General features: G+C 56.9%; 9 protein-coding genes across 9 annotated transcripts; 5 read left to right on the forward strand and 4 right to left on the reverse strand.

Annotated features, from left to right (window-relative positions):
- Nucleotides 1–214: 214 nt before the first annotated feature.
- Nucleotides 215–1,615, forward strand: IE81DRAFT_326652 (OsmC-like protein). The gene is made up of 3 exons (XM_025514878.1): nucleotides 215–786; nucleotides 937–1,143; nucleotides 1,402–1,615. The coding sequence occupies exons 1-3, from the start codon at nucleotides 485–487 to the stop codon at nucleotides 1,451–1,453; spliced, it is 561 nt and encodes a 186-aa protein (XP_025366493.1). The 5' UTR covers nucleotides 215–484; the 3' UTR covers nucleotides 1,454–1,615.
- Nucleotides 1,616–1,900: 285 nt separating this feature from the next.
- IE81DRAFT_326654 (hypothetical protein) lies at nucleotides 1,901–2,509 on the reverse strand. Its single transcript, XM_025514879.1, has one exon. The coding sequence runs from the start codon at nucleotides 2,228–2,230 to the stop codon at nucleotides 1,967–1,969; it is 264 nt and encodes an 87-aa protein (XP_025366494.1). The 5' UTR covers nucleotides 2,231–2,509; the 3' UTR covers nucleotides 1,901–1,966.
- IE81DRAFT_33733 (hypothetical protein) lies at nucleotides 2,495–3,707 on the forward strand. Its single transcript, XM_025515504.1, has 2 exons — nucleotides 2,495–3,108; nucleotides 3,188–3,707. The coding sequence occupies exons 1-2, from the start codon at nucleotides 2,611–2,613 to the stop codon at nucleotides 3,500–3,502; spliced, it is 813 nt and encodes a 270-aa protein (XP_025366495.1). The 5' UTR covers nucleotides 2,495–2,610; the 3' UTR covers nucleotides 3,503–3,707.
- On the reverse strand, nucleotides 3,708–4,217 carry IE81DRAFT_33734 (hypothetical protein). Its single transcript, XM_025515505.1, has one exon. It carries the CDS (start codon nucleotides 4,167–4,169, stop codon nucleotides 3,912–3,914), a length of 258 nt encoding a protein of 85 aa, XP_025366496.1. The 5' UTR covers nucleotides 4,170–4,217; the 3' UTR covers nucleotides 3,708–3,911.
- Nucleotides 4,218–5,377: 1,160 nt separating this feature from the next.
- On the forward strand, nucleotides 5,378–13,370 carry IE81DRAFT_33811 (hypothetical protein). The gene is made up of 4 exons (XM_025515530.1): nucleotides 5,378–10,716; nucleotides 10,783–11,984; nucleotides 12,058–12,159; nucleotides 12,226–13,370. The coding sequence occupies exons 1-4, from the start codon at nucleotides 5,501–5,503 to the stop codon at nucleotides 13,242–13,244; spliced, it is 7,539 nt and encodes a 2,512-aa protein (XP_025366497.1). The 5' UTR covers nucleotides 5,378–5,500; the 3' UTR covers nucleotides 13,245–13,370.
- An 831-nt stretch (nucleotides 13,371–14,201) lies between these two features.
- Nucleotides 14,202–15,239, forward strand: IE81DRAFT_350263 (phosphatases II; the record flags this gene model as incomplete). The annotated part of the gene is made up of 5 exons (XM_025516503.1): nucleotides 14,202–14,371; nucleotides 14,431–14,691; nucleotides 14,771–14,855; nucleotides 14,948–15,069; nucleotides 15,173–15,239. The coding sequence occupies 5 exons, from the start codon at nucleotides 14,202–14,204 to the stop codon at nucleotides 15,237–15,239; spliced, it is 705 nt and encodes a 234-aa protein (XP_025366498.1).
- An 841-nt stretch (nucleotides 15,240–16,080) lies between these two features.
- IE81DRAFT_326659 (hypothetical protein) lies at nucleotides 16,081–18,965 on the reverse strand. The gene is made up of 3 exons (XM_025514880.1): nucleotides 18,567–18,965; nucleotides 17,690–18,096; nucleotides 16,081–17,604 (listed from the first exon to the last, which is right to left on the reverse strand). Exons 1-3 carry the CDS (start codon nucleotides 18,783–18,785, stop codon nucleotides 16,332–16,334), a joined length of 1,899 nt encoding a protein of 632 aa, XP_025366499.1. The 5' UTR covers nucleotides 18,786–18,965; the 3' UTR covers nucleotides 16,081–16,331.
- Nucleotides 18,966–19,319: 354 nt separating this feature from the next.
- Nucleotides 19,320–23,807, reverse strand: IE81DRAFT_326661 (hypothetical protein). The gene is made up of 8 exons (XM_025514881.1): nucleotides 22,064–23,807; nucleotides 21,967–21,978; nucleotides 21,789–21,882; nucleotides 20,906–21,704; nucleotides 20,010–20,825; nucleotides 19,920–19,935; nucleotides 19,754–19,844; nucleotides 19,320–19,649 (listed from the first exon to the last, which is right to left on the reverse strand). The coding sequence occupies exons 1-8, from the start codon at nucleotides 23,501–23,503 to the stop codon at nucleotides 19,612–19,614; spliced, it is 3,306 nt and encodes a 1,101-aa protein (XP_025366500.1). The 5' UTR covers nucleotides 23,504–23,807; the 3' UTR covers nucleotides 19,320–19,611.
- A 1,475-nt stretch (nucleotides 23,808–25,282) lies between these two features.
- On the forward strand, nucleotides 25,283–26,455 carry IE81DRAFT_350266 (hypothetical protein; the record flags this gene model as incomplete). Its single annotated transcript, XM_025516504.1, has 7 exons — nucleotides 25,283–25,523; nucleotides 25,607–25,784; nucleotides 25,864–25,885; nucleotides 25,954–26,026; nucleotides 26,094–26,262; nucleotides 26,339–26,360; nucleotides 26,432–26,455. The coding sequence occupies 7 exons, from the start codon at nucleotides 25,283–25,285 to the stop codon at nucleotides 26,453–26,455; spliced, it is 729 nt and encodes a 242-aa protein (XP_025366501.1).
- Nucleotides 26,456–27,206: the final 751 nt, after the last annotated feature.

Here is a 27,206-nt window from a genome sequence, read left to right on the forward strand (position 1 = left end):
GCTCTGCGCATGCCTGCTGCATGCATGCCTTTGGCCTAATTCACATTGCTGATGATTGTGCGTATGCATGCTTGCTTGCATGCGTGGCTGAACAGCAGCTGGTGCTGGCCGCCGCGGTAGGCGGATTGAGTTGCACGCATTGTTGGTATCACTATGCAGCAGTTGAGAGTATGCGTGGTAGCAAGGTTCAGGGTTGTGCCTACAGTCACAGTCACAGTCACAGTCGTGAGTAGTAGTCACGAGTGATAGATCGTTGGTAGTAAGTAGTGTGGTGTAGTGCGAGGGTACCGCAGCTAAGGGGTCAGTAAGAAGCAAGGCTGCTGAGTCTCATCTGCCACGCTCAAAGCGTCGGCGCATAAGCCCCGCCAATCGTGACTTTCTACAGTACCACCAACATCTTACGGCGGAACCCAGAGCAGCCCAGCTCGTATCAGTCTGAACCTCCTTCCCTTTGCCCGCACACCAGACCACTTACCTGCCCACCATGTCTTCTGCTCAAGCTCTCCGTCTGCTGAGCCGCCCCGCTCTCGCCGTTAAAGCATCGGGTGCTCGTGCAAGCGCGCGTCAAACCCCCATCCACGCTGGACTGCGCGCATTCTCCTCTTCCTTGCCAGCTCTCGACCCCAAGTACACCACGGCTGCAAAGGCGAGCGGCGCAGGCAGAAACGGAAAGACGGAGCTCATAGATGCTGGTGCTGGCAGTATCTCGAGCGTCAAGCTGGCGATGCCCAAGGAGCTCGGCGGGCAAGGCGATGGCAACAACCCTGAACAGCTGTTTGCTCTTGGGTGAGTACTCATGCGCACATGCGATTGGTTCATCCCCATACAGTCGAGATTGCTGCGCTGGCATGCACACATACAAACCGAAAAGTGGGAAACTCGAAGGCTAAGCTTGTCTCGTACACCCGCACCCTGCTTCTCTCTGTGTGATCCTAGCTACTCGGCCTGCTTTCTCTCCGCCCTACAACTTTACGGCCGAACCAACAAGCTCAGCGTGCCGGATGATCTTGCCATCACTACACAAGTGACAATCGCAAAGGATGATACCAGCTTCGGGCTGGCAGTCCAGATCAAGGCCAAGAGCGGCAAGGCGGACAAGTCGGAGCTCAAGAAGCTTCTCGAAGGCGCTCATCAAGTCTGCCCGTGAGTCATCAACCTTGCACGCCCGATCGAAGCGTACATGCGGCCATGTTGTTCCTTTGCTTGGCCGGAGCAAGAGCAACCTTGACTATCAACAGCGCCTCGGGCGTCCGGCGCGAGGTTTCCCACAAGGCGATGCGAGGCGTGACTTGGCTGCCTCCTGCCTCACTGAAGCAAGCCTGTGACTACCGTTCACGAGGCAAGCATGCAAGCGCTGACATCTGGGGGTCTCTATACCTTGGCTGAACTGGATTCTCACAGATACTCCAAGGCAACCCGTGGTAACATCCCCGTCGAGCTGCACGTCGAATGAACGGCCATCTCGAAACGCATCACGGTTCAGCCAGCGCTTTACAAAGAAGTGCCTAAAATCTGTTGGCGGTCCGCGCCTCTCATTACACAAGGATCAAGGTGCGGCAATGCTATGGATGTTCGCATACAGACGCCTGCAAGTATGCGAAGCGGTCTCTCTGCTGGTAAGGTTTCTGTCAAGGTGACGGAGCTTTTCCGTGACGATGAAACTATTGACCTGGATGCGATGCCGAGCACGGTCGCCATCTGGGGCTGGGTGCGCGCTACCTACTGAACACGCAGCTTGCACCAGCTGGCTTGGCAATGTGACGTGACCTCCCGCGAAGCGCTAACCCTTGGCTATTCCACCATTCTTGCTCACTACTACGGACCGCACCTATAGTTGCGAAACAGTGCGTCTCTCACATCAGCGTCATTTCATGCGCGCTCCTGGCGGCTTGTAGGAAGGTGTACAGGCTCCGGCATAATAACTTACGAGGATATGCTTGGCCATAGCCAAGAGGCGCGTGGCGAGCTATGGCATCCCCGTCGCTGGGTGCCGGAGCTCGGTCTCAATCTTAACCACGCAATCGTGGCGCACGTAGTATACGCTGGGGGAGAGTCGTGAGCTGCAGGCCTCGCCACCATGCTTGATGATGCCAGCAAACAGCCTCTTGCCCGCTGATGCAAGATAGCAAAAGAGGGGGGTGAAGGCGAAGGCGGCGGCGCCGCGGTGGCAAGGTGGCAAGGTGGCGTGCAGGCGTCCAGTGCCCCGTGCGCCATGGCGCGCGCGTGACATATACCGATACGCAGCAGTCAATGGAATGAGCCCTTCATCAGTCTGAATTTGGGGCCAAAAAGGTGAGAGAACGAGCGTAGTAATTTTGCACGGGGCACACTACCCGCACGAGCAATTTACCCAGGGCCAAAGGAAATGAGGCGACTCTTTGGTCTGTCTGCGAGTACAAGAAGGGCAGCTCACGATGGACTCCCTCCTTTGGCGATGCGCTCCTTCATCTCACAGAGCACACTATAAGCATTTTCTGCCACGTCTTTGTATCTCAGCCCTTGCCTCGCGTCCACGTCTGTCGACTGCTAGCAAAGTTCGGCAATTAGCTGCTCCCCATAGGCTACAAGCACTCACTCAACACTTGCAAAAGTCCTCAAAAGCAGACCACAATGGCAGAGAGTCGCGGGTCGACCAGCGAGACACTCGTCGACGCACATTTGACGGGTAAGGATGACGGCTTGAATCTGCCCAGCTCGCCACACGGTCGTCTTCGAGATCTGCGCACGGTTGCAGCGGTTGTACAACGACCAGCACAGCAATCAAAGCTGGGAGCCCCAACAGCCCTGGGCTTCCTCTCTTTTGCTGTCTGTCTCAGCATCATGTCCTTTGGCCTCGTCGGACTTGGCGTTTCCAGCTTGACCACTCTCTGGGGCGATCTAGGCGTCTTTCTCTTCGGGGGAGGCGGTATGATGGCCCTCACAGCCGTGCTGGAGATCCTTCGAGGTGATTCCATCGCCTTTGCCTTTTTCGGCGCCTTTGCGACGTACTGGTTCGGCCTCTCTGCCATCTACCGTGCCGACTTTGGTGTGATCATGACAGCGTCAAGACAGACGCTCGCTGGACAACCCGGTGCTGTCCAGCTCAATCAGGCTCTGGGCCTCTGGCAGGTGAGCAACGTGTCAAGGATACGCGCATGTCGTGATTGACGGACCCATACTGACTGTCGTCGATCCGATACTTGCCCAGATGACCTACACTCTTTTGTGCGTCATCTTTGCCGTGGCCACTCTTCGCACCAACATCGTGTTCTGCAGCATCTGCACCTTTCTAGTGCCCTTCTTCCTTTGCCTCTCCATCCTCTTCCTCAGCTCGCTCTCTCAGGCAGCCACTGAGAATATGGCGACAGCAGCTGGGTGTTTTGGCTTCATCATTTGCATGCTCAGTTGGTACATGGTCGCTGCCCTCTTGCTCTCTCATGGCGGAGCGCCGTTGCGCCTGCCCCTTGGAAACCTCAAGAACTTTTGGACCAAGGACCAAGGCCGCAAGAGAGCCTGCGTATAGGAAGAGTGACTCGCCAAACGTCGCGATTGGCTCACAGCGTGGACGTGCATCTTGGTGCGTCTGCCAATTCCACAACTTGATTACTACAAGCTCCGCTGCACCAACAAGGATGGGCCGTCGCTACGCCGCCATCTTGCTTCCGATCGCTCTGCTCTAGCGCGTCCAAGTTCAGAGCGCCTAGCCAAGCTTTATTGTTGTACTTTGACTGCCAACCGATTCTCTGTATATCAACGTCTTCACTCTTTCCCGGCCGCACGGCAAATGAACACGAGGACTTCTTACCACCTCAATCTCCTCTGAGCTTGTTCTTGAGTCTCGATATTGTCATCAGCAGCCGTGGGCACTGTTGGGAGAGCGATGCAGCAGCGTACGCACGCGAACGACCTACGATGATTTCTGCAACTCCAACCTATACCCACACGGTACACTCAAGCGTACGCGCGCTGCAGCGCACTGTGGTGAGTCTCGAACAAGTCTGAGTCGTGGTTGCGCATCTGCGCTCAAAATTGTTGTAACTCCTTCTCGATCGAGTGACTCGACGTCGAGGTGCGCGCTGTACATGCTTGTTGGGACCTTGAATGGGGAGTGCGCCCCTTGCCTCCGTGTGTCCCAAGTGGACGATCAAGAATAGCCTTGTGAGAGCGCGCACGATCAGCTGCCACTCCATCAGTCGCTTGTAGTCATTTGGCTGTCGGTCGTCTCGGTGGTAGTGAGTGTATATATAGGTACCACCCTGGTGTGCGAACAAGCCAAGAGGAGGGAACGATGAGGTGCATGCATGCATATAGGGAGCATAAGCTGCAGCGGCCCGCTGCTGCATGCCTTTGTCGGAATCTAAAAACCACGTCTGCGTAGCTTAAGCTGAAACAGCACAGTCAAGAAATGAGTGGAATCGAGAATCTTGAATCCATTTCACACATCACGCGTTTGAATTCCAACCTTGATTGTGCAAGCTGTCGTATATTCAAAATTGTCCTTGATAGTCTCCACGCGCGATGGCGGGTTTGATGGGCATCACTTTTCTTATTATGATGCAGTCGACGGGTGCGTGGCATGCATGGCGCCCGTCTGCATACTGCGTGCAGATACATACCGCCAGCAGCAGCGCACAATCACGATCGAGCTAGCGCGAGACAAGACTGCTGATCACGGCTCACGAAACGACTGACGCCGCGTGTGCGAGTGATGCATGCCATACGCGCGGGCGCACACCAAAATCAAACGTGAATGTACCAAGTGCCTCAATTGCTGCTGCCGTCTGCGTGGGTGGTGGTGCATATGTACCAATAAACAAGAAACGCGGCCCGCGAGTCCAACAGCATCAATCGCAGCGCAATCACCAGCATGCGACCCGAAGCAATCCATTCTCCCTCACTCCCGCAACTTTCGAGTCGCGACTGGACCCATACCACACAACTCACGACCTGAGAACCTCGTCCAAGCTCAACGCAGCTAAGCCTTAGAGCCTTCGATCTGAGATTGCAGGCCCGCTGTGCACCAGGTATTTGCTACAGTCTTCTCAGGGCTGTGAAAGGTGAGCACGTTGAACTGCTGTAGGGAACAGCTTGGACGTGGGATTCTGACCGCCCGATCTCTTCCGCACGTGTGCTCCGACCACACCTGCCTTTCATACGTCAAGTCAGACAGCTTTGGTGTAACTGAGCTTGGCGAAGCAGGTCTGCTGTTGCTTGGCCGGGTGCGGCGCATGGGTCGCATGAATGCATGTGGTACATACCTGCCTTCACTGATCATCACCAGCAGTAGATTTGGACTGCTCCGTCCCGACGACGCAATCGACTCACACACTCCCACAACTCATGCTCGGTGCAAGTGGACCACTAGCTGAACATTCTTGGAACTGCCGACATCTTCGCCGCCATTTCCGCTTCGGGTCGCTGGTCGCGTTCAAGCTCCACGCACATCCACGCTTCTGGGAGCTAGACGACACCGCTACCGCTGTCATCTCTTACGCTGTGCTCTGTCTGATAGCGGTCAATCATGCCACCTCCCGGCAATGGGGCACCTAGTGCATCCACCAACTCGGCGATTCCGCCCTCTGCACAAACTCAAGCTCAGCAGAGTCAATCGCAGTCGGGGATAGGTCGCAGTCAATCTGCTTTCAATTTCTTGATCTCCAAGGCAAAGGGCACGTTCACCTCTGGCGGCACTACAAATCATCCAGGCATCTCTTTGGGCAATCAGCATGGCCTGTACGCATCTGGTGGAGGTGGACATGGAGCTATCAATGCCTCGGTCTCAATGTCGTCGCTCGCGTCTCAGCCCGTGTTCGAGGAGGGATCCGAGCATGCTTCGTTGCCATCCAACATGCATCCCGGCGTCTTTCAAGGAGCAAGCCGATCCCGGGTAGCTTCCGGCTCGAGTAGCGGGGCTTCAGCAGGTGGTGGTGGTGGGGGTGGCAACAGCTCACCCAGTGGGATCGCCATTGGAAGCGCTGCGGGTGGCTCTAGCGGCGTGTATCAGAACTTCGCCATCGAGCGCGGCGGGTCCGTCACGGACTTTGGCCGCTATCCCAACACCAATCGGCCCAGTTTTGGAGCTGAGGATGCCATCACAGTGTCAAGTCCTACCAAGCGGAGCTTCTTTGGAGGGCACAGAGATCGGAAGACTTCAAACGCAAGCGTGACGAAGAATTCTCCGACTCTGGCCATCAATCCCCCGAGCGCAGGCTCTAACGCTTCCCGAGGCGGCTACGCCCACAGCCCTCTAAGCAGGGGAGCAAATCTGCGACAAGACTCTCTCGGCAGCAATGGCAACTCGGGCGCCCCTGGGCTGGGCTATGCTCAATTCAGTCGCAGTCAGTCCGATTTGTCGCACCGTCACGAGTTCTCTTCGCCGACTATAGGCAATGCGGAGCTGCCGAGGCCTTTCGGTCAGACAGCGGCGTCGAACCTCCCGGTCAAATTCCTCGCTAGCGACGATCCTCAGCACCTCCGCTCGCCCAGCCCCAACATCGGCTACTCACGCAGCGTAGACGACCTCAACCACGCTGCATCACCGCCTTTGACTGCTGCAACGACTGGCAGCGCGGGCAAAGCCGCTGCTGTGCGCCAGCACCAATCGCAGCAGCACAGAACTGACGCGACTTGGGGCGAACATGGGGTGCCTGCCGCTGACTGGGGACGCCCAAGTGAAGTTGGTGCTATTTCCAGTCGAAGCGCAGTAGGCAATCAAGCACAACAGCTGCAACGGTGGACTGCAAATAGTAGCGGGGGGTCTCCGCACGTGCCGGTCTCACAGCAAACCCCACAGACCATTGCGAGTCCTTCTCAGGGCTACCTGAGTCAAAGTCCGGCGCTTGGAGGCGGCGCCCATATCCCTTTCAGTTCTGCGCCCCAGAGCTCGACCTGGCCCCAAGTTCCCCCCATTCCACCCCAACATTTGGCTTCCACACCGAACAAGCACACTCGGAAGGGATCCAAGCAAGGCGCTCTGCGGGAAGCAGGCACTGCAATGGGGCTGCCCTTCGTTTCCCGTCCTCAAGATGACGCCTCGCACGGCACGTCTCTGCCGTCCGGAGCTACGTATCAAGGTTTCCTGAATCGTAATGCCAACATCTCGTTGCCACTTTCGCAATTGCAGGAGGGCGGCGACAAGGGCAGAGAGCGCGAGAAGGACCTGAGTAAGGGCTGGAAGCCTTACAAAGTCATCCTGAGAGAAGGACGCCTATACTTCTTCAAGCCTCCCAGCAGCATCTCAGATGAAGTCAAAGCTCTTTTTCCCACGTCCCTCGTCAGGCCTATCGCAGGGACAACTGCACCTGTTGACTTGGATGCGATCAAGAAGGCGCTGGCTCAACAGGAATTGTTGGCAGCTACTGCAAGCTCACAGGGAAGATCCGGAGGTGCGCCACGCACTTCACCTGCCCGGCCGGCCACTAAACGTGGAGACAGTGGTGCTGGTGCCCTACCGAACACCGCCACGACCACAGCTTCAGAAGCGCGAGAGCCGCCTGCAATGCAAGCGAGCTCCCCATGGGCCGCGCCTGGCAGACATCCAGGCCTCTCTCTTGCCGAGACAGTCACACCGCCAGCGAGCTGGATCGAGCGCATCGTCGCTAGTCCGATGGAAAGCCTCGCGCACGAGCTCGTCTTCGCCACGCAGCTCTCTGTTGGATCTTCGAGTGCTACCGCGGCTACTGCTATGCCCAAGGATGGTACTGAGCGTAGCGATGAGGTTGAGACATACGTCTTGAGCCTTCTGATTGCGACAGCCAGATCTGGACGGCCCATCCAAAAAGTACTGGTCGCCGTGCAGAAGTGGGCTGTTGAAGCCCTCTCCTTGGGTGTAGAAGATGAGCTCGCTGGCTCATTGATCACTGACGCAAGCTCACCCGTCGTCCTCAAATTCAAAGCCGAGGTCCGCGAGAGGCTAGCTGCTGTGGCTATGTCGCGGCCGCTTGACTATGCGTCAGACGACAACGACCGCCGCGGAGCTGCCGAGGTACTTCAAGCGCTCGTCGACATGACTTCTTCTGGAGCAGAAGCCGAGAAGGCCCGACACGGCGTCCTCAGCGTCCTGCTGCAAGATGCCGATGAGCAGCACCATGGCGTACCGAAGGCTCCAGACTGGATCGAGGCAATTAGAGGACGCGCTTCTAGAGATCATCTGCATGACATTGTTCGGCACAAGCTGAGCCCCTCCAGCTTTTTGAATCTCGAACCACCAGAAATCGCACAGCAGCTACAAATCTTCCATGCTGACCGCTTGAGGTCTTTCTTGGCGCCCACTTTATCCGTAGGCCGCTTGTTCTCTAGATCCAATGCCCTCAATTCTGGGCTCCTAAGCTTCGACGCTTCACGTCCACATTTCATCACCCGTCTCGTCATGGACCAACTCTTCGATGAAGCTATCGAAACGGGCCCGCAGTCTACCGCTCGTCGACCTGAGTCCGGCAATACCGCTCGTCACCGCGCTGCGATCATGCGGCACTGGATTGCTATCGCGTCCTACCTCCTTACCTTTGGTGATTTGGTCGGCTGGGCTGCTGTCACCGCTGCCCTTTGCTCTCGCCCTGTTTCCAGGCTGGACCAAACTTGGCGCTATGTTGCTTCCAATGACAGGATCATTGTCTCAAAGACCTGGGCACCACAATTGGCCAAACTGGGATGGACCGATGGTAACGAAGGATCCGACTGCCAGATAGCGCCTCTCATCATCAACGTGTCATCGGCATCAGCAGCGAGTGGATCGGTAGATTCACTCGATGTCGTCGAAGGTAACAATGGCAAGCGCGTCGAGACGTTGCCATTTCTCGGCAATGTATTTGTCGACCATTCTGACGACCAACAGGGCCATGCGGCACCCCTGGCAAATCAGCTAGATGTCGTTTCTTCGCTCCAGGCTGCACGGAGGTCACTTGCACTGGGAGAGACATGGCTGAAGCAGTATGGACCTCCCGAACAGGAGCGCACAAGCGCAAGGACGTACCCAGGAGTTGCGCCTGCTATTCCGGAGCAGCAGCGCGCCTTTTTGAGCTTACTCGAGCTCAGCTCCAAGGGCGAGTGGAGTCAGTCGACGCAGTCGACAGAGGAGCTTGGCCTTTCGCGCTACATGTCCCTCTCACTAGCTACGGAGCCACGCTCCTTGGGTCGTGTGGACCACAGGTGGCACGCCCCTATGACCGAAGTCACAGTGGCGTGTGCGCTAGCACCACTCCTCTTTACCGAGACGCTTCCCACACTGACTTTGTTGGACCGGGACAGAGTCATCAACCTGATTACCGGGCCTTCCCAGCTGGGCACCAGCAGCACAAGCTCCGCAAATTCCAGGCGCCTAAAGTCCATACAAGCCGAGGACAACGAGGCCACGGTCAGAGCGCACAAAGGTGCTCGACCCACGCTTGCCGGCTCACCACTCCTTCGCTCCCGCACTTTCCCGCCGACGAGCCGCTCAAACGCCAAAAGTGTGCCCTTCTCTGGCATAGCGGAGTGGGATAGTAATCGACGTGGATCGTTGGGCGGGGAGCCAACTGTCTTCAAGATTGGTGCTGAGTTGGTCGTGACAGTCGTCGCGGAAGCTGGCACGACGAGCGCCCCTGGTACGCCGATGACTAGCAAGCGCTTCTCCCAAGAGATGGGCAACGCCACGCGGCCGCTATCGCAGGTGTCCAAACGATCAAGCTTGCCAGCGTCAAATCGTAGCTCCGTCGTGGAAGCTCCAAGCACGCCGGTGAGCGTAGTGATCAGTGCAGCAACACTTGAGCGCCTCGTGGACGTGCTTGTTCTGGGTGTTCAGCATGTCACAGTGCTTCCTTCATCGGATGATCAAGGCGAGACGCCTTTGTCTAATCAACGCAGATGGCGCCTTTCCATGGACCTGCCACACTTCAGAGCAGTTTTCTTGACCACATATAGGCGTCTCTGTACTCCAATCGTGCTCTTCGACTACTTGGCAAAACGCTTTGCAGGTGCAGTTCAAGCTAGCAGAGAAATGGCTCTTCCGGCCCAGCACCGCAGTGCAAATCAGTTCCCTTCGTGGGCCAGGGCTGACCCGGTCGGGAGTCGCATGGAACCGATCGACTGGGAATTCGTCAGTCGCATTCGCCTCGGTGTCATCACGGTCTTACGCGAGTGGGCACAACGATGTCCGCAAGATTTTGCAGACGACGCAGAGCTTTTCGATGGAGCGCTCAACTTCGCCAAATCGCCGCCAGGGTTGAATCCGCGCCATGAAGATGACCCTGATTATGGGCTTGTTGTCTCTGTCGTGGACGATCTCCTTCTCAAGCTGCGGACCAGCGCGATGTGTGCGAACACACGGCCATCCGACCTGCCGCCAGGCGCCGAGCATTTCAATCTTGTACGCGGTTCTGACGGTAGCACCAACCCCAACCACACGGATACAATGGGCACTGACTTGGACTTCGACCGAACGTCCGCTCCCGACCTCGTGCGATTTCTCGAAAGCATTGCAGCGGTATTCTTCGACAAGATCACGCAGCGAGATCTTCTGGTGGCTAGTGAGATGTTTGAAAGGCAGTCAAGCGTTCCCACGGGCTGGCATGTGCGAAGTGCGACGCCTGTGACTGGCGCCGACGACTCGACTCAGACAAACAACATGTACAAGCTGCTGGAATTCCTGCGAGCTCCAGGTGAAGGCAAGGACTCGCCCTCATTACATCAAACTCTACCACCAGCCCTGCGCGATGCCTGCGCTGCTCAGAACATGCTCCGTGGTTGGATCGCTATCCATATGTGAGTGGCAAATACCTCTGCCAAAGGCGTCATCAAAGCTGACGCCAAAGTCATTCCTTACCGCAGCATCGAGTCTCGCATAGGCCTGCAGCGGCGGCAGAGCCGACTTGCGAAGCTTCTCGATGCTGTCTGGATCTGTCGCACTCGCATGTCCAGAGTGCGCTCGGAGGACACAGCCAACACATCCATCGCTGCTCCTGGTCCATTCAAGGAGACGACAGTGACATCTTTCGTAGAGAGCGTGATCGTCGGTGCGCTGACAGCCTCGGAAAGCCGCATTTTCCAACGCGCGTGGCACGGTGTTGCAGCCTCCCGTGAAGCTACAGGGGAGACTTTTGAAGGGCTGTTCCCTCCCGCTCGAGTCGCCAGCGCGTATAGCGGGGCGACTAATGCGCAGTCGACCCCGGATGTCGGCTGGATCCTCAAGTCACTCGCGGAAACGGTCACCAGGCAATCTGAGCACATCCACGCCAACAGCGCGCTGTTGGATTTCGACAAATCTCGGACTATCTACAATCTCATCGAGTCATCCTTGCGGATCCGGCCCGTAGAAATCGAGGCGAAGGTAATCGAGATTGCCAGCGCGCGACTGAATGCTATGCAAGCAGCGTTGCGCAAAGTCGGTTGGGATCGACGCGCTTTCAAGGATGACGCCGCACAAGAGTCGGCCGGAGCGCCCGCTTTACCTGCGAAGTTCAAACCGACGAAGCCGCTTGGGGCTTTGACTTCTGAACAGCAAGAGAAGCAGCGGCGGGATCGCATGGCGTACGAAATCCTCCTGCACGTCGCCAAGGAGCCTGTCCGAATCTCGTCTCCTCAAGCTGCACCCATGCGACCAAGCCTTTCGGTAGGCAACACTCCCCAGCCTGGGGTGGATGTCGGTGGGCCACCGGCGTCAGCCACTGCAACAGCACCCATAGAGAAGCGAGCTCGACGAATGACGGCTTTGTTCAGGGGCGCTATCCGACCGTCTGCCGATAAAGCAGATACACCACAACGCACGGCAGCACAGCTGCTTGAACTGACGCCCACAATGAAGCACGCCGTGATAATCGGGGCTGCATCGGCCCAAGCGTCGCTGTGGAGTAATAACCAGCGCAGCTTTGTGTTCCACTTGACCAGTCCGGAGAGCGGCAATCACGTGCTACAGGCTCCGTCCCAGGTGGAGGCCGTTGAATGGCTGCGAGAGATTCAAAAAGCTGCCAGTCAGTACGCAGCGCCACGATCTGGCGATCCATCGAAGTCCGTCGCTCTTAGGGGAAAAGCAGGTGAGACGAGAAAGCCCTGCCGTCTGTCGTGGGACGCTACTTACCTTTGCTTGATGTGCATCGGACTTTGCAGTCATGCCTCTCTACAACATCGACCTGATGACCCTTGCTGCGCGGGACAAGCGCAGTGTGCCGCTTGGCCTAGAGCGCATGCTTGCGGAGGTGGAAGCAAGAGGTGAGTCGTCTACAATCTCGGAATCACGCGCGCGTGGCAACTTATTCTTGCTCCTCCACTACGCAGGACTTTTGGAGCAAGGCATTTACAGAATTTCTGGGGCGAAGAATGCCATAGAGGGTCTCAAGATTGCCTTCAGCAAACAGCCGGCAGAGTCCATTGAGCTGTCGACTGGAGAGTACAGCGATGTGCACACCATTGCCGGCGCCATCAAGCAGTGGCTTAGAGATCTACCAGAGCCTGTGGTGCCTTTTCAACATTACAACGCGTTGATAGAGGCGGAGCGTGTCGAAAATTATGAAGATCGACTATACGCAATACGAGACATCATTTGGGAATTCCCTCAGCCTCACTTTGAAGTCCTACGCCGGATGTCAGAACACTTGGCGAGAATTTGCGAGGAAGGCGAGCGCAATTTGATGGCACCTCACAACATCGGGCTTGTCTTCGGCACATCACTTCTCAACCCTCCTCCTGGGCCCGCCAGCGTTGCTCAGAGTTTCGGCAACATCGGCAAAGCAGCGCACATCGTGAAGCTTATCGTCACTACCCACGAATGGCTCTTCGAGCCAGAGCCTCCCGAGGTCGGTGTTGAGGCCGAGGCTACTCTCGTGGATGAAGGTGCACCGCCCGCATTCGCTACAGCTCCAGCACCGCCTGCTAGCGACGGTCAAGAAGCTGGCTCTACACCACACTCGCCCGTGGGCGTCATGGTCACGGAGCCAGCTGCTCCGGCAGATGCAGCTGGCACCAGTGCGCACAACCTTGCTCTTGCACTAGGCGCTGCACATCAAGATGCTTCTTTGCCCGCCGAAGCATCGCAGCAATTCGCGTCTTCCTTCAGTGCATCTGCTGCAGCTTCAGCGCCAATTCTCCCGAAAGAGGCCACGCTGCCACGTAGCGAGGTGTCCGCTCTAGGTCTATCCCCTCGAGCGGTGCAGAGCACGCTCCACACGCCTCAGAAACGTGCTCCCGGTGCCCGAGAGGGAACGGAAGGGCGCGAGGAAAGCATCTACCTTGATGCGAGGGAAGCCCTCAACGCTTTGATGGATGGCGACGCTGCCGAGGGCCGCTTCGACAGCTAGGCAGAGATCCTTGGCTCCCTACGTGTCGAGATCTGGGAGCACGTCCTCGGATTGCAGGACAGTGCCTGTGCTGTGCCTGCAGATATGCTGGTGTTCTGATTTTCTTCACGGTAGGAGCTCATCGCTCCCACGTCGAAACTTTACTGATTTTTGGCACGCTCTGCAGCATTACAATCGCCGATGTCCGCTCGTCATCCGCTCGTCTGCACCTTGCCTACTCCTTATTCAGCTGGTTGAAGTTTGTTGATGTCGTTACTGGCTTACCCTTGCTGCGAGTGTACTTGTATAAAAGAAGAATCTATGTGATGAGTCGTCTGTCTTGTGCGGCTGTGCAGTTGGTTGCGTTAAGTAATGAAGTAGGAGTGCGCTGTCCTGCCTTTTCGAGCGACGTCCATGCTCGTTGAAGCTCCCAACTGATCCAGACCGGGCGGGCTGCAAACATGGGAACCGACTCAGCAGTAGTTGTGAGGAGTGTGGTGCAGCTGGTGATGTTGGCGCGGTGGGCGTGCTGCCCAATAAGTGACACAGCAGTCACGAGTCAAAGTGGCTGTGCCGCCTGCAGCCACTCGTGACTCAGGGATGCTGTGTGGTACGCTGCGCGAGTGCGCGACGGCATCACAGAGGCGCTGTCGTGAGAAGGGTGTTTTTGGCTTGGTTTGACTGATGGTCGATGCGTAAGTTCCTGGGCTCGATCGTCATCACTGAAACGACCACACTCCCGCAGCTGACCTGTCCCAGCACAACTGCCCATCGGCGAGCCTCGCGATCCTGGCCGGACCGAACACATCCTTCGTTGGCTCGCTGCAGACCTTCAGTCAGGCTTGCATCAAGTACCTTGACCTTGCGCATACATTCACGGACCTAGCTGCAGCAGCCGTCATATACGTGGGCCTCGAGCGAAGGAGAGGCAACTCGAGAGCTAGCGATGCTTGGCGAGCAGTGAAGCGGCAAGGCGTGATGGATGTCGATCTGAGGGCAGACTCGGGCGTGTGGCAGTATGAGATGAGGCGAGAGATGCAGCAAGTCACTCCTGGTCTCTTCGTCGGCCCTTCGGAACCCTCAAAGGACTTGGCGAGGCTGCACATGGAACGCATCACTGCCATCATCATTGTGAGGAGCAAGCACGAGTGAGTAAGGTCGGGTGATACAATCACCTTGATCCGAGCATGCTTCGTCGCTTCTCCAGAAGCCGTATTCATCCCAAAACACGTCTCTTTGCTGCCTCCGTCACGTCGCATCACACCACCAGAGCGCCATTCTTGAAACCTCGCTTCCCCAACCAATTCGCTTACCTCATCTTGGAAGACGTGCAGGACAACGAATTTCAAAACCTGATCAGGCGTTATCCTCAAGCTCAGGCATTCATCGACGATCAGCTCACTCGGGGCGGTAAAGTGCTCTTGCACGATGACAGCGGTATCAGTCGAGCGCCTGCCCTGGCCATCATGTGAGTGCTGTAACAGCACGACGTCGTCTGTCCTGTAATTGAGCTGCAATTCAACGCAACCTCTTGTGGTACGCGTCAGGTATCTGATCGACAAGCGCAACATGAGGTACGATGAGGCAATGTCGCACGTGTCTGCAAGACGTTATTGTATGCACATCAATCCCGTGAGACAAGTGACAGGCAGGCAGTCAGGCAGGCTCAATCTTCTCCCTGGACGCTGACCACACTCTCGATCGTCTTTGTACGTGCCTTTCAGGGCTTCGTCAATCAAATGAAGGAGTTTGAGGTCCTCATACGAGCGCGAGGCTCGCTCGCCCCCAAGCAAAACGGGCTGACGAGCAACTCGAGCAATGCACGGCGAAAGAGGGAACAAGATGAGTGAGTGCATGGCGGATGGACTTTTGCTGAGTGCTCCCTCGCTTCGCTGGTCATGCCTGTCCAACTCGAAGCTCACTCGGCATGACTGGTCTTCACTCGTCAGCGTTGTGGAAGACGAGAACGTGATGCGCCCCACCCACCGCACTTGGGAAGCACAAGCAAATTCATAAAGCGTACCAAGCGAGAATCGCTTTTTTTTAGCGGTCACTCAGATGATTCATCAGGCTTGGCGCACACGACTGTAGATACCAAATGCAGCACAACAGTAGAGCTTGTGAGCGCGGATGCAAGGGTAAGCGGTCGCGTTCGCTTCTCGCGCGCAGCAAAAGTGAGGCCGTAAGGCACCATCAACGGGATTCGAAACGACTCTACCGGCGGCATCCAAACGTACGCACACTGCGCTCAAAGGAGAAATCTTAAGAAGGAGGCCAACCCAACTAGACTATATCGACCCAAGCACACAATGCACTAAAAATCGGTGGTATATAAATACGCGTCCCTTCAAATTCCCAAGCACACAATGCAACAGAAATTGGTGGTATATAGAGACGCATGCCTTCCGATTGTCTGAGGCACTCAGCAGCTCAGGGACTGTGGACATGCTTCGCGAAAGGGTCCGATCGCTCGGACTGCGGAGTGGTCAATCGCAGGCAAGCGCAAGTAGAAAGGAGACGTCAGAAGCGTGGGCTGAGCCGGCTCCTCGGCAAGATTCGATTCTCTCGAGCATTCGCAGATGAGCCTGCGAGCCCGAATCTAGAGATCAATACGTCACACGCGTGGAATTGCTGTGGGGTTCGTCGACCCACCAAATCGCCCATCACATGGCGCTCCGCGCGACAAACATACGTATTGGCGGCCATCTCTCCTTCGAGGCTATGCTGGTCTTCTCCAGCAGGCGGGAAAAGGTGTAGGAGCAATGGCGCAAATAGCAACATCCGTGTCTGATCCTTTCCCTTAAGAGTGCGCATCTCCATGCTACACATCATGCCACTGCAATTGATTCGCAAGCAAGCATTCCACTAGGAAGCGGTGTTGCATTCACATCTCTGGCTATCCTACATAATTGATCGGATGAAGAGGGTCACACAGTCGATGGAGGCCATTTAGGAAGCGGTGTTGCATTCACATCTCTGGCTATCCTACATAATTCATCGGATGAAGAGGGTCACACAGTCGATGGAGGCCATTTGCAAATGTGCTGAAGGATCAAGGTTGGGGAGACGGGAGACATGCCTGCTGATCGTGACAGAGACGATGTCACATCAACGACCATTGCCACCGGTCACCTTCCCCCAAAGATCTCTGGCTTGCTGACCGATACCCTGCGATGTGGCTCCGTATTCTGCTGTTCCGGAGGCCGGTGTTTGAGGGTTGGAAGGGTAGCCTAGCAACTTAGCAGCCTTGCCTGCAGGTCTAGGGAGTGCGTTTGGAGACTGATTGTGCGCATGCCCACTTAGACGTCCTTCTTCCAATCGATCATCGAACATGGTGGCTCGCTCGTCAATTGAGCTTGGCGCGGGTGACGCAGCGCCGCTGCTATTCCTTGAAAAGCGGTTCTCATCTTCCGAAGCGTATGCGCCATCATCCACATCTCTCTCCGTCGTTCGCCAGGGAGCTTCGTTGGACTCCGCTGCTGCTCTGGCGTTGCGTCTGGACGGGTAGGAACGACCCTGGACAGCATCGCGGAGGCTTACCCTGGGCAGCTCGTCGTCCTCGCCATCTGAATCCAATTCATCCGAATCTTGTCCCGCGTCGAAACGACCCAGGGCGGTGCGTCCCAGCAAGCCCCGATTTCTGCCGTTGGATCCATTAGCGATACCAGGATGGACTCTGACGCCCTCTTCGCCTTCAAGTCTGACCTGACCTTGTGTCACCGGCGCTTCTTCGAGAGGCGCAGCTCCAGCTCTAGTGTACCTTTTGACCAGTATTGGCGTCAAAGCGGCTGCGATGACGATGCACATGAGGACCGCATTCCTGACGCTGATGAGGTTGAAATCTGCCGAGCTGGTCATTTGATCCAGCTTTTCGCCAATTGTGGTGTGAATTACGCTGACGGCAAAGATGCCGAAAAAGGTGCTCAGCCAAAAGAGGGGCACTTGGATGCCGAGGTGAGGAGCCAAGAGGTTGACCACGTTGTGCGGCGGCAAAGGCATCATGCGAATGACGATGAGGTAAGAGAGAAGATTGTCCTGCGCTTGAATCTTGTCCTTCCACGCATCTACTCTGGCTTTCCATTTTGGGAGCGCTCCCAGTACAGCTTCTCCCATAAAGGCGGATATCAAGTAGCAGATCGTAGCCCCAGTAGCGACGCTCGCGCAGACGATGGGCAATGCCAGAGCGACGCCCCACATAGCGCCCGCCAGGATCGACATGTACATGGACCCAGGGATGCTGAATGCTTGTAGAAACATGTAAAGCACGACCCAACAGATCATAACCCGTGCAAAATTGCGATCTTTGTACCGCTGCAGGACGCTATTGAGATCTTTGAGCTGCTCAAAGGATCGTGGTATGCGCAAGTATTGTCTGTCGTTACTGCAAGAGGCAGGCGGAAGAAAACATCAGTAGATGTGGCGGCCCCTACGAGCCTGATTCTCAACAAGGCGTCTGGTAGACTCACTCGTCGATTTCTGGCAGCACAAAGTATAGCGTGGCAGCGAGTATGCCAGCGCACACGACGAACAAGAGGAAAAGCTTGTAGCCTGCTTCCAGCAGCGTCTTTCTTCTTTGCCGAGCAAGCTCAGCATTATTGAGCGCATCCGCAGCCGCCGATTCAGCATCGCGAGCGAGCCTCTCGTTATCGTCTTGGCCCTCTCCCAGTGGCGTTCCTGGTAAGCTGAAAGCGCTGCCGCTGTCTCCAGCATTGTCTCGCCTGCCCGGCAAGGTCTTGAGCGTGTGCTTCGAAATGGTCGACATGGCGTCATCGTTGTCATCATCTGCATGCATCGCTGCGGCTGCATGAGCGGGCGTGAGGGCGGGATCTGCAAGCTTCTTTGTCCCGGGCTCCTTCTTGGCGACGTGTGATGCCTGTACGTACAAACTGGCTGATCAGCAACATCCGGACCTGCGATGATAGAACGAGTGGAACAGGTGTACGCTTCGAGCCAGCACACGTTTAACGTCCGCGCTGCCATGCTGTAGCTTTTGCACCAAGTACCTCGACACTCTAATATCAAGTGTCAGGGACTCTCGACATGCCTCCCTGACATGGAAGCGCCCTCAAGTCCTCAAGCTCGTTCCAAAGAAGCCGCATCGATGTGTCCGACGGGTTGTCTCGCAACGCGTATTACAGGGCTGAGGTGTCGAATCAACGCTTGACACGGTCGAGGGTCCACTGATGGGCCAAGCCCAGATGCGGGCAAGAAGAGTCCCAAGCATCGGCGGCTTCTCGGCGAAGAGCAGCAAGCGCAGCATGAAGCCGTCATGTGACACGACTTGTGGTGACGACGACTTGCTTCATCGTCCCTTCCTTTCATCAGTCTTGAGCCTCTACGCACCATTGATGCCCCAAGTATGGGATGAATGCCATTCGCCGCATCTTTTCGCACGGGACTTGCGGTCGATGAAGCCTCTCCGCTGCTAGCTGCGCCCTTTGAAGAAGGGTCCACACGTCCGCTTGTAGCGCTCGGGATCGATGATGCATTAGCAGCACCGCTACCCGAAGCTGCGAATGGATTGCCCAGCTTGCTGGTAGGGTTGCGAGGTTGAGAGAGCATGCTGGCTCGTGTGTGCACGACGACGCTTGATTGCCCAGCCCAGGGGCCTACCACGTAGGATGCTGGCGCGAGCGCTTACAGAGACGAGGACGTGCGTTGAATAGCAATAAATGGGCGAGCAGGCAGGCAGGCAGCAAGCTTGTTCAAGGGAGAAGGCGATGTGTAAAGGTGGTTGTGAAGAGCACGGCGAGGGTGGAGGCGGAGCGCAGGTTGCGTGCCAGAACGACGCATCATCATCTCAGCTTGGGCACGCGAGCAGTCACGAGTGTGAGTGCAGCAGCTGTGGGTAATGTAGCCCATGCAAGTCAGCAGGCAGTGCATACTGCCGCGGTAGGCTGCAGGGGCTCAGCATACGCAGCAGCATCACTTCACAGACGCGTCGGTCGTGCGTGGCGGCTAGATGGAGCGAGCGCGCACCGTGCGTCCTTGCTGAATGGTGCGTCACCGATTCACTGCGAAGGGTGCCGCTTGATCAAGCGATCTTGAGCAGGGGCAGCAATCGAGGTACCGTAGCGCTATGGATATCTTCAAAAGCCAGTGACTACGTCTTTTCAAACTGCGTTCGTGGTGAAAGGCTTCTTTGATCAAGAAGCATGACAACTCCTCGAATTCCAATCGTACATGGATAAATCACTATGGAATAGGCTCTGCGGTCATCGACTGCCCGAACAACGCCCCTCCAATGCGTGAGCCGGTCGGCCCGATGAGGCATCCTTTGCTTGGTAATCAGTGCCCCGGGCAGCGCAAGATGGAGCCAGAGGTGTTGAAGCCCGAGCAAAGGAGCAGGATTGAAGATACGGATGCGACAGTGCTAGGCGCCAACAGTTCAGCGCTCTACGACGAGGGCAGCAACAAGCGCGACATCTGACAGTTTTCAGGACGACAGCGACGAAAGTCAGACAAGGAGACAGAGCTTACTCGGCCGTCATACGACTAGTGTGGGGTCGACCCCGCCTGGCATTACTCACCGTCCACTTTGCCGCCTGGATACCGGATGCCGTGCCTCGCTGCTTCACGCTCGAAAGGGGATTGCTTTTGAGTAGAATTCATGCACATGATCTGAAGGGTGAAGTAGTGATTTCAAAGTCAGTATCACTCGACCATAATCTGGCTGCTTTGCGGGTTACCGCTTACCGCAAATTGCACGAGACTGGAGACGAAAGATCGGGGGTGGCGGAGTAAGCAACGTCGACCGAGTTTCATGTCTGCAGCGCTGGTACTGACTTGTGTGCGACCGTCTGTACCATCTCCCTCTCCTCAGCGAGCTCGTCTTGCGGTGTGTCTGCGCTGCTAGACTTGACCTGACTGTCGGGAACGGCGCTAGCTTGATCCATCGTTCCGGGTGGAGGATATCTGGCACTCCAACTCTGGTGATGCTTGTCGCGGACAAAGTTGACGAGCTGAGCAGTCTCGACCAGCGAGACGTTGTCGAAGTACCCATCAGTGCCAAGCAGAATCAGATCTCCGCCTCGAAGTTGGCCTTCTACAAGCGAAGCATCTTTTGGAGAGCTGTCGATGGAGCCTTCCTGTCTCAAGGCGGGGGGTAGCTTGGCGAGCTGGTACGGCGTATTGAAGCCGTGCTGCAGCGGAGCGGAAGCGTAGAGCACGCCATCGACTACTGGCAGACCAGGCGTTCCTGATCCCCATTGCTTCCGCGAACCTTGCTGCATACTTGTCTGTCCGGGAGCGTCCTTGATCGTGCTGCTGACAGGGGATGATCTGAGCACAAGAAAGCCTGAATCGCCCAGGTTGGCCGCGCGAAGGACACCCCGATGAGAATCCAACGTCACGATGGTGGCTGTCGAGCTGCCCGCAGGGACGCGGGCGTCCTTCAGTGTCTTGGAGTATGCATGGGAAAGAATCGATAGGGGCGATCCGGCGTGCCCTAGTCCCCCGTCTGAGCCTGGCGAGGTGGCAGGCGTGGAAGGTCCACTTTGACTTTGACTTTCACTAGGTGAGGAAGACACCGAGTGCGGCGATCGGTTGGGACATGCCAACACCTCGGAGGCGTATTGCGTAGCGTAATACATCAACGATTGGCTGTGACCGAACGGTAAAGATGTCAGGATAGGATATGCGCTTCGATTCGACGACCCTCGCTGCCTACGATGCATACTCACCTGAAGAGAGCAGGATCTACGCCATTCTCTGACCATCCACCAACACCATCAGCAACACCGAGCAAAACATCTCCAGCACGAGTGCCAAGACCAAGGCCACCAGAGTCCGATGTACCACCTTCGGAGCCCATATTTGAGCAAGTCAAGCTATCTTCACCGGCTTCCCCTCCTGTCAACATTGCATCTCTCCATCTACCAACATCTGAATCAGGTACAAATCCCTGTTGAGGAAGCCGAGGTGCGGATGCAGAAGATGCGGCTGCCGCCTTGTCGGCCTCGCCGGATTCCGAACCTTGCTCTTGGCCCTCCCCTTCGCTGCTCGAGGGACCACGTGGCTTGCCCGCAAAAGCGTATCCCGTCAAGAACTCAAAACTTCCACGAGGGTGCGTTTCGACTTTGGCTGTGCTTGACGTGGCGAACGACCGCCTGGCGCTCAAGAAAGGGGGCGCGCACAGATGCTGAGCGATTGCGCGTGTGCGCGCCAGCCCAGACGTCCTTGTAGCCAGACCGCTTGCAGCCGTTGAAAACGAACGCCGCTGGTTTACGGCGCCATTGGCGATCGATGCTGAAGGCTCACGCCTTTTTCGAGCTAAATTGACGGCTTCTTCCGCAGCCTGGGCAAAGTCATCGAACAGCTTGGCTGGTACACTGTCCGACGCGTCCCGAAGCTTTTGCTTGGCCTCTTCAGCCATGTTGCCGCGGAAACGCACAACCAGAGGTATATGCTTCAGGCCCAGCTCAGTGTATGCGCGGATAATGCCCTCGGCAACAAGGTCTGTTCGCGTGATGCCGCCAAAAACTGATCAGGTCAAGCAGGATGAAGAAATCGTAAGCCTGCTGAGAATCTCGCACCGCATATGCGAAGAGTGCCTCTGACACTCACTGTTAACAAAGATGACATGGACATCGGGGTCCATACTCAGGATCTCCATGGCAGCCCGAGCATTTTCAGCGCTTGCGCCGCCGCCTCCGTCGAACTGTGCGCAGACCATCAAGCAAGGGTCAAGGAGGATTCGCAGGAGTCAACGACGAAAGCACAGCAACTCGAGCACACGACTCACAAAGTTTGCCGGCTGTACATCGGTCGGAGGTGGCGGAGCGTGCATCAGGCTGGTTCTTTGGCAAGACTAGGGTGGGGCGCACGGTATTCCAACTCACCTCGCCACCAGCAACTCGAATTCCATCAAAGGTGCCCATGCCCATCCCAGCGCCGTATCCGAACAAGCCAATGTGTCCCTGATGCTTTCTGTACACCATGCCAGCTTCCTCCGCCTTGCGTTCGAGTGGATGAAGCTCGTGTGCGCGTGCAGAAGACGCATCGAGCGGCGTGGTGCTGCTAGCCTCGCCTGGAGAGTTTGCTGACCATCGTGCCTCACTCTTGGACCGCATCTCGGTCAGATCAGGTTGACGGAAAAGCGAGAAATCGTCGAACGAAGCTTCGATGCCGACTGTGGGCACGTCGCTGTCCAATTGGACATTACCATCAGCACTTATCGCAAGATTGACCGCGATCCTTTCAGCATCGCCCCTCCAGAACATCACAAACAGCTCCCGAAGGAAATGCGCTAGCTTTTCACGTCGCGTTTGCTCCAGATCTGCTGCTTTTGACAATTGCGTCAGGGCTTCCTCTGCCGCACGGCTACCCACTTGGCGGATTAATGCTTCGACCTCTGAGGCGCAGGCCGCCTGAACACCCAGTGAAGTGGGCTGCGGGAGTTCCCTGTTCGCCAAAGGCAGCACATCGATTGGCACTGCTACCACCTCGTCATCGCCACGTCTGTGCAGCTCGATGAGGCTGGCATCGCTCGCAGCACCTGGTCTGATGAGCAGAGTAGGTCCAAGCTGCGTTCGGCCGTAATGTCCCACCGAATGCACGACGCGATCAGCGTGCAAGAGGACGCTGTATTTGCGCGCTTCTGGCTGCAAAGCCACCTTGGCGTTTTGCGTGGATACGCCTGATCTTTGAGAGCTCGGATGAGGAGCTTGGACGGGCATCACGAGCAGCCGGCCGACGGACTTGGGCAGGAATGGCGGCTTGGGGCTCAAGACGAGATGCTTGAGCATTGCACCGGCTACATCCTCCGCCTCTTGCGCAGTGCGAGCGATGTGGCTCGTTCCTTTCAGCTCGCTCGAGTTTGCGTCTCCGCGTCGTAAGAACTGCACCTCGCCCGGCTCATCTTCTACAACATCCGCCACCAAGCGCACACCGTTGCCCTTGTTGTGCTGTCTCCACGCTCCACTAGCCTCAGTCGCTGACGTGATGACAGATCCATCGAACAAAAGATGAGGTGATCCAGAAAAGTTGATCACAGATTCTGCGATTGCCACTGTTTGCGTGGGAAGAAGCCGGTAGGTGCGGCGCTGTTGCTCGGGGCTCGACCCTGATCCAGTAGATCGCCGCATGGATTTGGCGAGCGAAGGGCGAGCTGAGCGGGCATCTGTGTGCCCCACGCCTCCAGCAAGGTCGAAGCCCGCTGCCCCGCTGTTGTGTATCGCTGACATGGGCCTGTCACTGCTTGGCGAGCGGAGCGCACTGCGACCGAACCGGCTGATCAGTACTGCTTGATGGCCCCGTCTCTGCGAGATGGCGCCGAGCATGGTGCAGTGCGGCGTGGCTTGAGAGAGACGAGAAAGACTCGTTCGCGATCGCGATACTCTGGAGAATACGTGGGAGCTGGCCGAGGCAAGAGAGGACAGGTGTCGACCGCTTTTCTGCGCGTCGAGGTGGAATGGGAGATGCGCAGACCCTCGCTCGAAGCAGCACTTTTTGCGGAGGAGGAACAGCACGTCGCATACGAGTGAAGTGCTGCAGAGGCGGTGGTGGACCGTAGTCAAGCTTGACGCGTGGGTCGTGTCGCTGCTGCGCCTTCATCGGTGACGAACTGTCCACGAACAGGCAGCAGTGTGGAGGCGCGGATGGATGATGGCCCGCCTCAAGGCGAACGACCGCGAGCTAGCGACATCGGCTTCCTGCAATCACGAATTTTGTATTAATAATAATCTCAATTTGAATAGAGATGGCGAAAAAACCATCATGAATGGCGCGCTAGTGCGCGTGAATTCACGCGTCAGCCGCGTGTATTCGATCGATCGCGTCAGGGCAAAGCGGCGGGCGCGTGCCCGACGCGGAATGCGGGCCCGGCCGGTGCAGCGATGCACACGATGGCAAAGAGCGCTTCTCGCCGCATTCTTTCCGACTCTCTAATGCACTCACGACCCTGACTTTGACTCTGCCACTCGGTGGTGAGTCGAGGCGCCGAAGGAATCTGAACCATGCTCCTGCCTACGACGTGTCCTGTATCCATCGCCCATCCACTTTGTCGGCGCGCCTTCTCGCCTCGCTCTGGCTCAGGTCTGGACAGAATGTCGTCATGCGCTGAGGCTACGCTGCTGGGACGCAGTCGCAGCGCATACAACCCGTAGTGTGGGCTCATACACCCTTGCCAAACCAAGCTTTGCAGAGGGGTTGTGGGCTGCACTGATCGATCGATGCGCCCGACGCTTCGCCCACGGTCAACTTCACCCCATCCATGTCGCCTGGACCTGGGTAGCGGCGCAGCCTTGCACCAACGCGGCTTCAGTCTACGCATCGACAATGGTTGAGGCCCTGACCCTCTTGCGCTCACAGCTCGGGTCTCTTGCGCACAGATTCTCGACTGCCCCCCACATTCTGGCTGCGATGGACTCAAGTCGCGCATGGAATCCTCCGGCCGGACCTCGCCTTTGGAGTAAATTGGCGCAGATGACGTCTACTTGGGCGGAAAGTTGAAGGCGGGCAACCTCCGTCCCAGGGCTCCCACATCTGTCGCTGTGCAACGACTTCATACACACCTTCGTTCGACTGCGCAGGGGTATCGGTGCATATGCCCTCCACGCGACTGGCGCCGTGGAGCAGGCTGCTCGCAGTCTGGCCTCAACGGTCCAATACGTAGTCCGACGGGCCGACAGACGGGCCGACACTGCCCCTCTTAGCAATGACTCGGTACGGCCGCGCACCGGGAACCTAATTATTTCGTTCAACCCTTTTCCCCTTTTTCTGGGAGCGCCGTGGCTGGTGGCGGCAGCGCAGCTCAGGTCAGCTTTTGTGCGGGCCGCAAAAGGATCAGGATACCACCTCTCGCGAAGAGTGAGGGGTTCGTTCCTCGTCTCGGACGTTTCCGCGAGTTGATTCCTCTCAGGAACCAGGGCACAGCTCAAGGCTGGCAGCACTCTCTTTTGACCGCGGATTGTTGGTTGCAAAGGCCCCAGGAGGCAAAGCGCGGTGGAAAGAAGCCTCATCTGCAACCGCTCGATCCCTATAAGTTGAGCTTATGGATGTTTCATCTCTGGGCAACCCTTTTGCGCCACACCACTTCGTTTCAGCTCGACAACTTCATCATGATTCAGACACGATTCGTTCAGATTCTCTTGCTCGCAAGTTGGGCTGCGTGCCTCACTTCCAAAGCGCTTGCCAACAGTGTGGTCGGTCCCGGAGGGCGACGCAAGGCTTCCAGCCGCCTCATGAGCGAGCTCCACCTGCGTGACCGACCTGCCAGCCACTCTTTCGCAAACGAGAGTCGTTCTGGTGCCGATTTGTCAACATCCGCGTGCGGCGGTGGACTGGTCCCGACCCCAAAATGTAAGTCCTGGGCCGGGACTTGGGAAGGTCTCAAGCGATCTGCAGGCTGACCCGACCCACTGGGACTTGTCGTCGGACTTCAGTGTACGCTAGAGGCAAAGCAGACGATAGGGTGCCGTTCAAATTTGTAACAACAGTCTCGAAAGCGTGTAATCAGCTCGCAGCAGAGAAGAATGTTCCCGTCGCTGCCATATTTGGGCCAGCTGAACCGAACGATCAAAGCATTGCCATCCGTTGCGCTTTACAGACTGTAGAGAAGAGGTGAGGACTTGGCACCGCCGATGTGGCAGTAATGTGAGCGAGCGGCTGAATCTGGCAATGCACGCGCATCCCCACGAAGCTGGAGTGACGTCACAGACAACGTCAGTCAGTCAGCATACGTCGAGCCCGGGGCAGAGAATCACGTCTGATCGTCCTGTTTCGATACCAGATTGCCGCAAGCGTTGGCCTGTCTGGCACTGGCAAGCCTGTATGCGACACCAGTTATGCAGCCGTGCCACAAAGTGAGTTCGCAGACGTTCAAAGACACGGCGGTGCTTCGTCCTCTGACCTAGGTCCTTTCGCGTCCAGTCCTCACGGTGCAGGGAAGAACCCACAAGCAATTGTGGCAAGCCTGGAGTAGTGCTTGCCTAGAAGTTGTGCAAGGAAAGCATTTAGACCTTTTGCAAATGCCAGCGCCTCAATTGATGGGACGCGGCGAGTGGAGGGTCCTATGCGCTGGCATCGACAAGTCCAACCAGTACGTACTCTTGTGAAAGGCTGCACGTCAGAATTTATCCTCGCTGAACTAATCAAACATCGGTCGCATACCAAAGGCTTGTCGATCTGACACTCGATGTGAGTCGAAGGAGGTTAAGAAGCGCTTCGGCCCCTTGCTCATCTACCTTACTTTGGTGACCCTATCCTAGGGGGGCGGTCTCTTCCAGGTCTGAGCTTCCCAGCCAACCGCCGGTGGTACAGAACGGGATGGTAACGCGTTCCATCAGGTTGCTCGCTAGCTGTGACCACCCGTCTTGGTTGTGAAGCCATAAGCATGCGGTGTGCGCACTGCGGCTCAGACGTGTATCGGAGTGTACGCGTTCAGATCATTTACGCATAGCTCCTGCATTCGTTTGTCGAAATTTAGGCACTCGCGTGAATGAATATAGATGCCCGACTGCCTGCAATTGTCTGATGTGAAGAGTACCCTGGCAATTGCCGAGCCTCGACATGCACCACCCCGCCACCTAGGCGCTGTGGGCGGTGGCCTGGCTCAGGCAAAGCACCGAGCAGACCGTGCCGAGAAGCGCTATGCCGCGCTCATCATCGCTACCCACCTGCACCGCACAGGCGGCAGTAGATCTTTAGCGCGATCGAGTAGCAGCTAGGTGATCGCTAACGCGCTCGCAATAAATGTCACACCCCCGCCCGCGGAGGATGCCGCGTCGCGCGATGGTAGTAGAGCTGCATGCAGCTAGGTGATCGCTGACGCGCTCCGAAAGAAATGCCGCCGGCATCATGCAGCACCCCACGGGCCGCCGGCCGGCGAAAAATAGCACATGGTTGCTGACGCGCTTCGGAGGAAATGCGGCGCGCATCATGCAGCACTACTACCATCATCCCCACCGCGTCCCCCGCGAGCGGAGGTGTGACATTCGTCGCGAGCGCTCACGGCACCCAGACAACCGCTGCCCCACTTGCACG

The sequence above is a fragment of the Ceraceosorus guamensis genome (genome assembly GCF_003144195.1).
Source record: "Ceraceosorus guamensis strain MCA 4658 unplaced genomic scaffold IE81scaffold_125, whole genome shotgun sequence".
NCBI classification, from domain to species: domain Eukaryota; kingdom Fungi; phylum Basidiomycota; class Exobasidiomycetes; order Ceraceosorales; family Ceraceosoraceae; genus Ceraceosorus; species Ceraceosorus guamensis.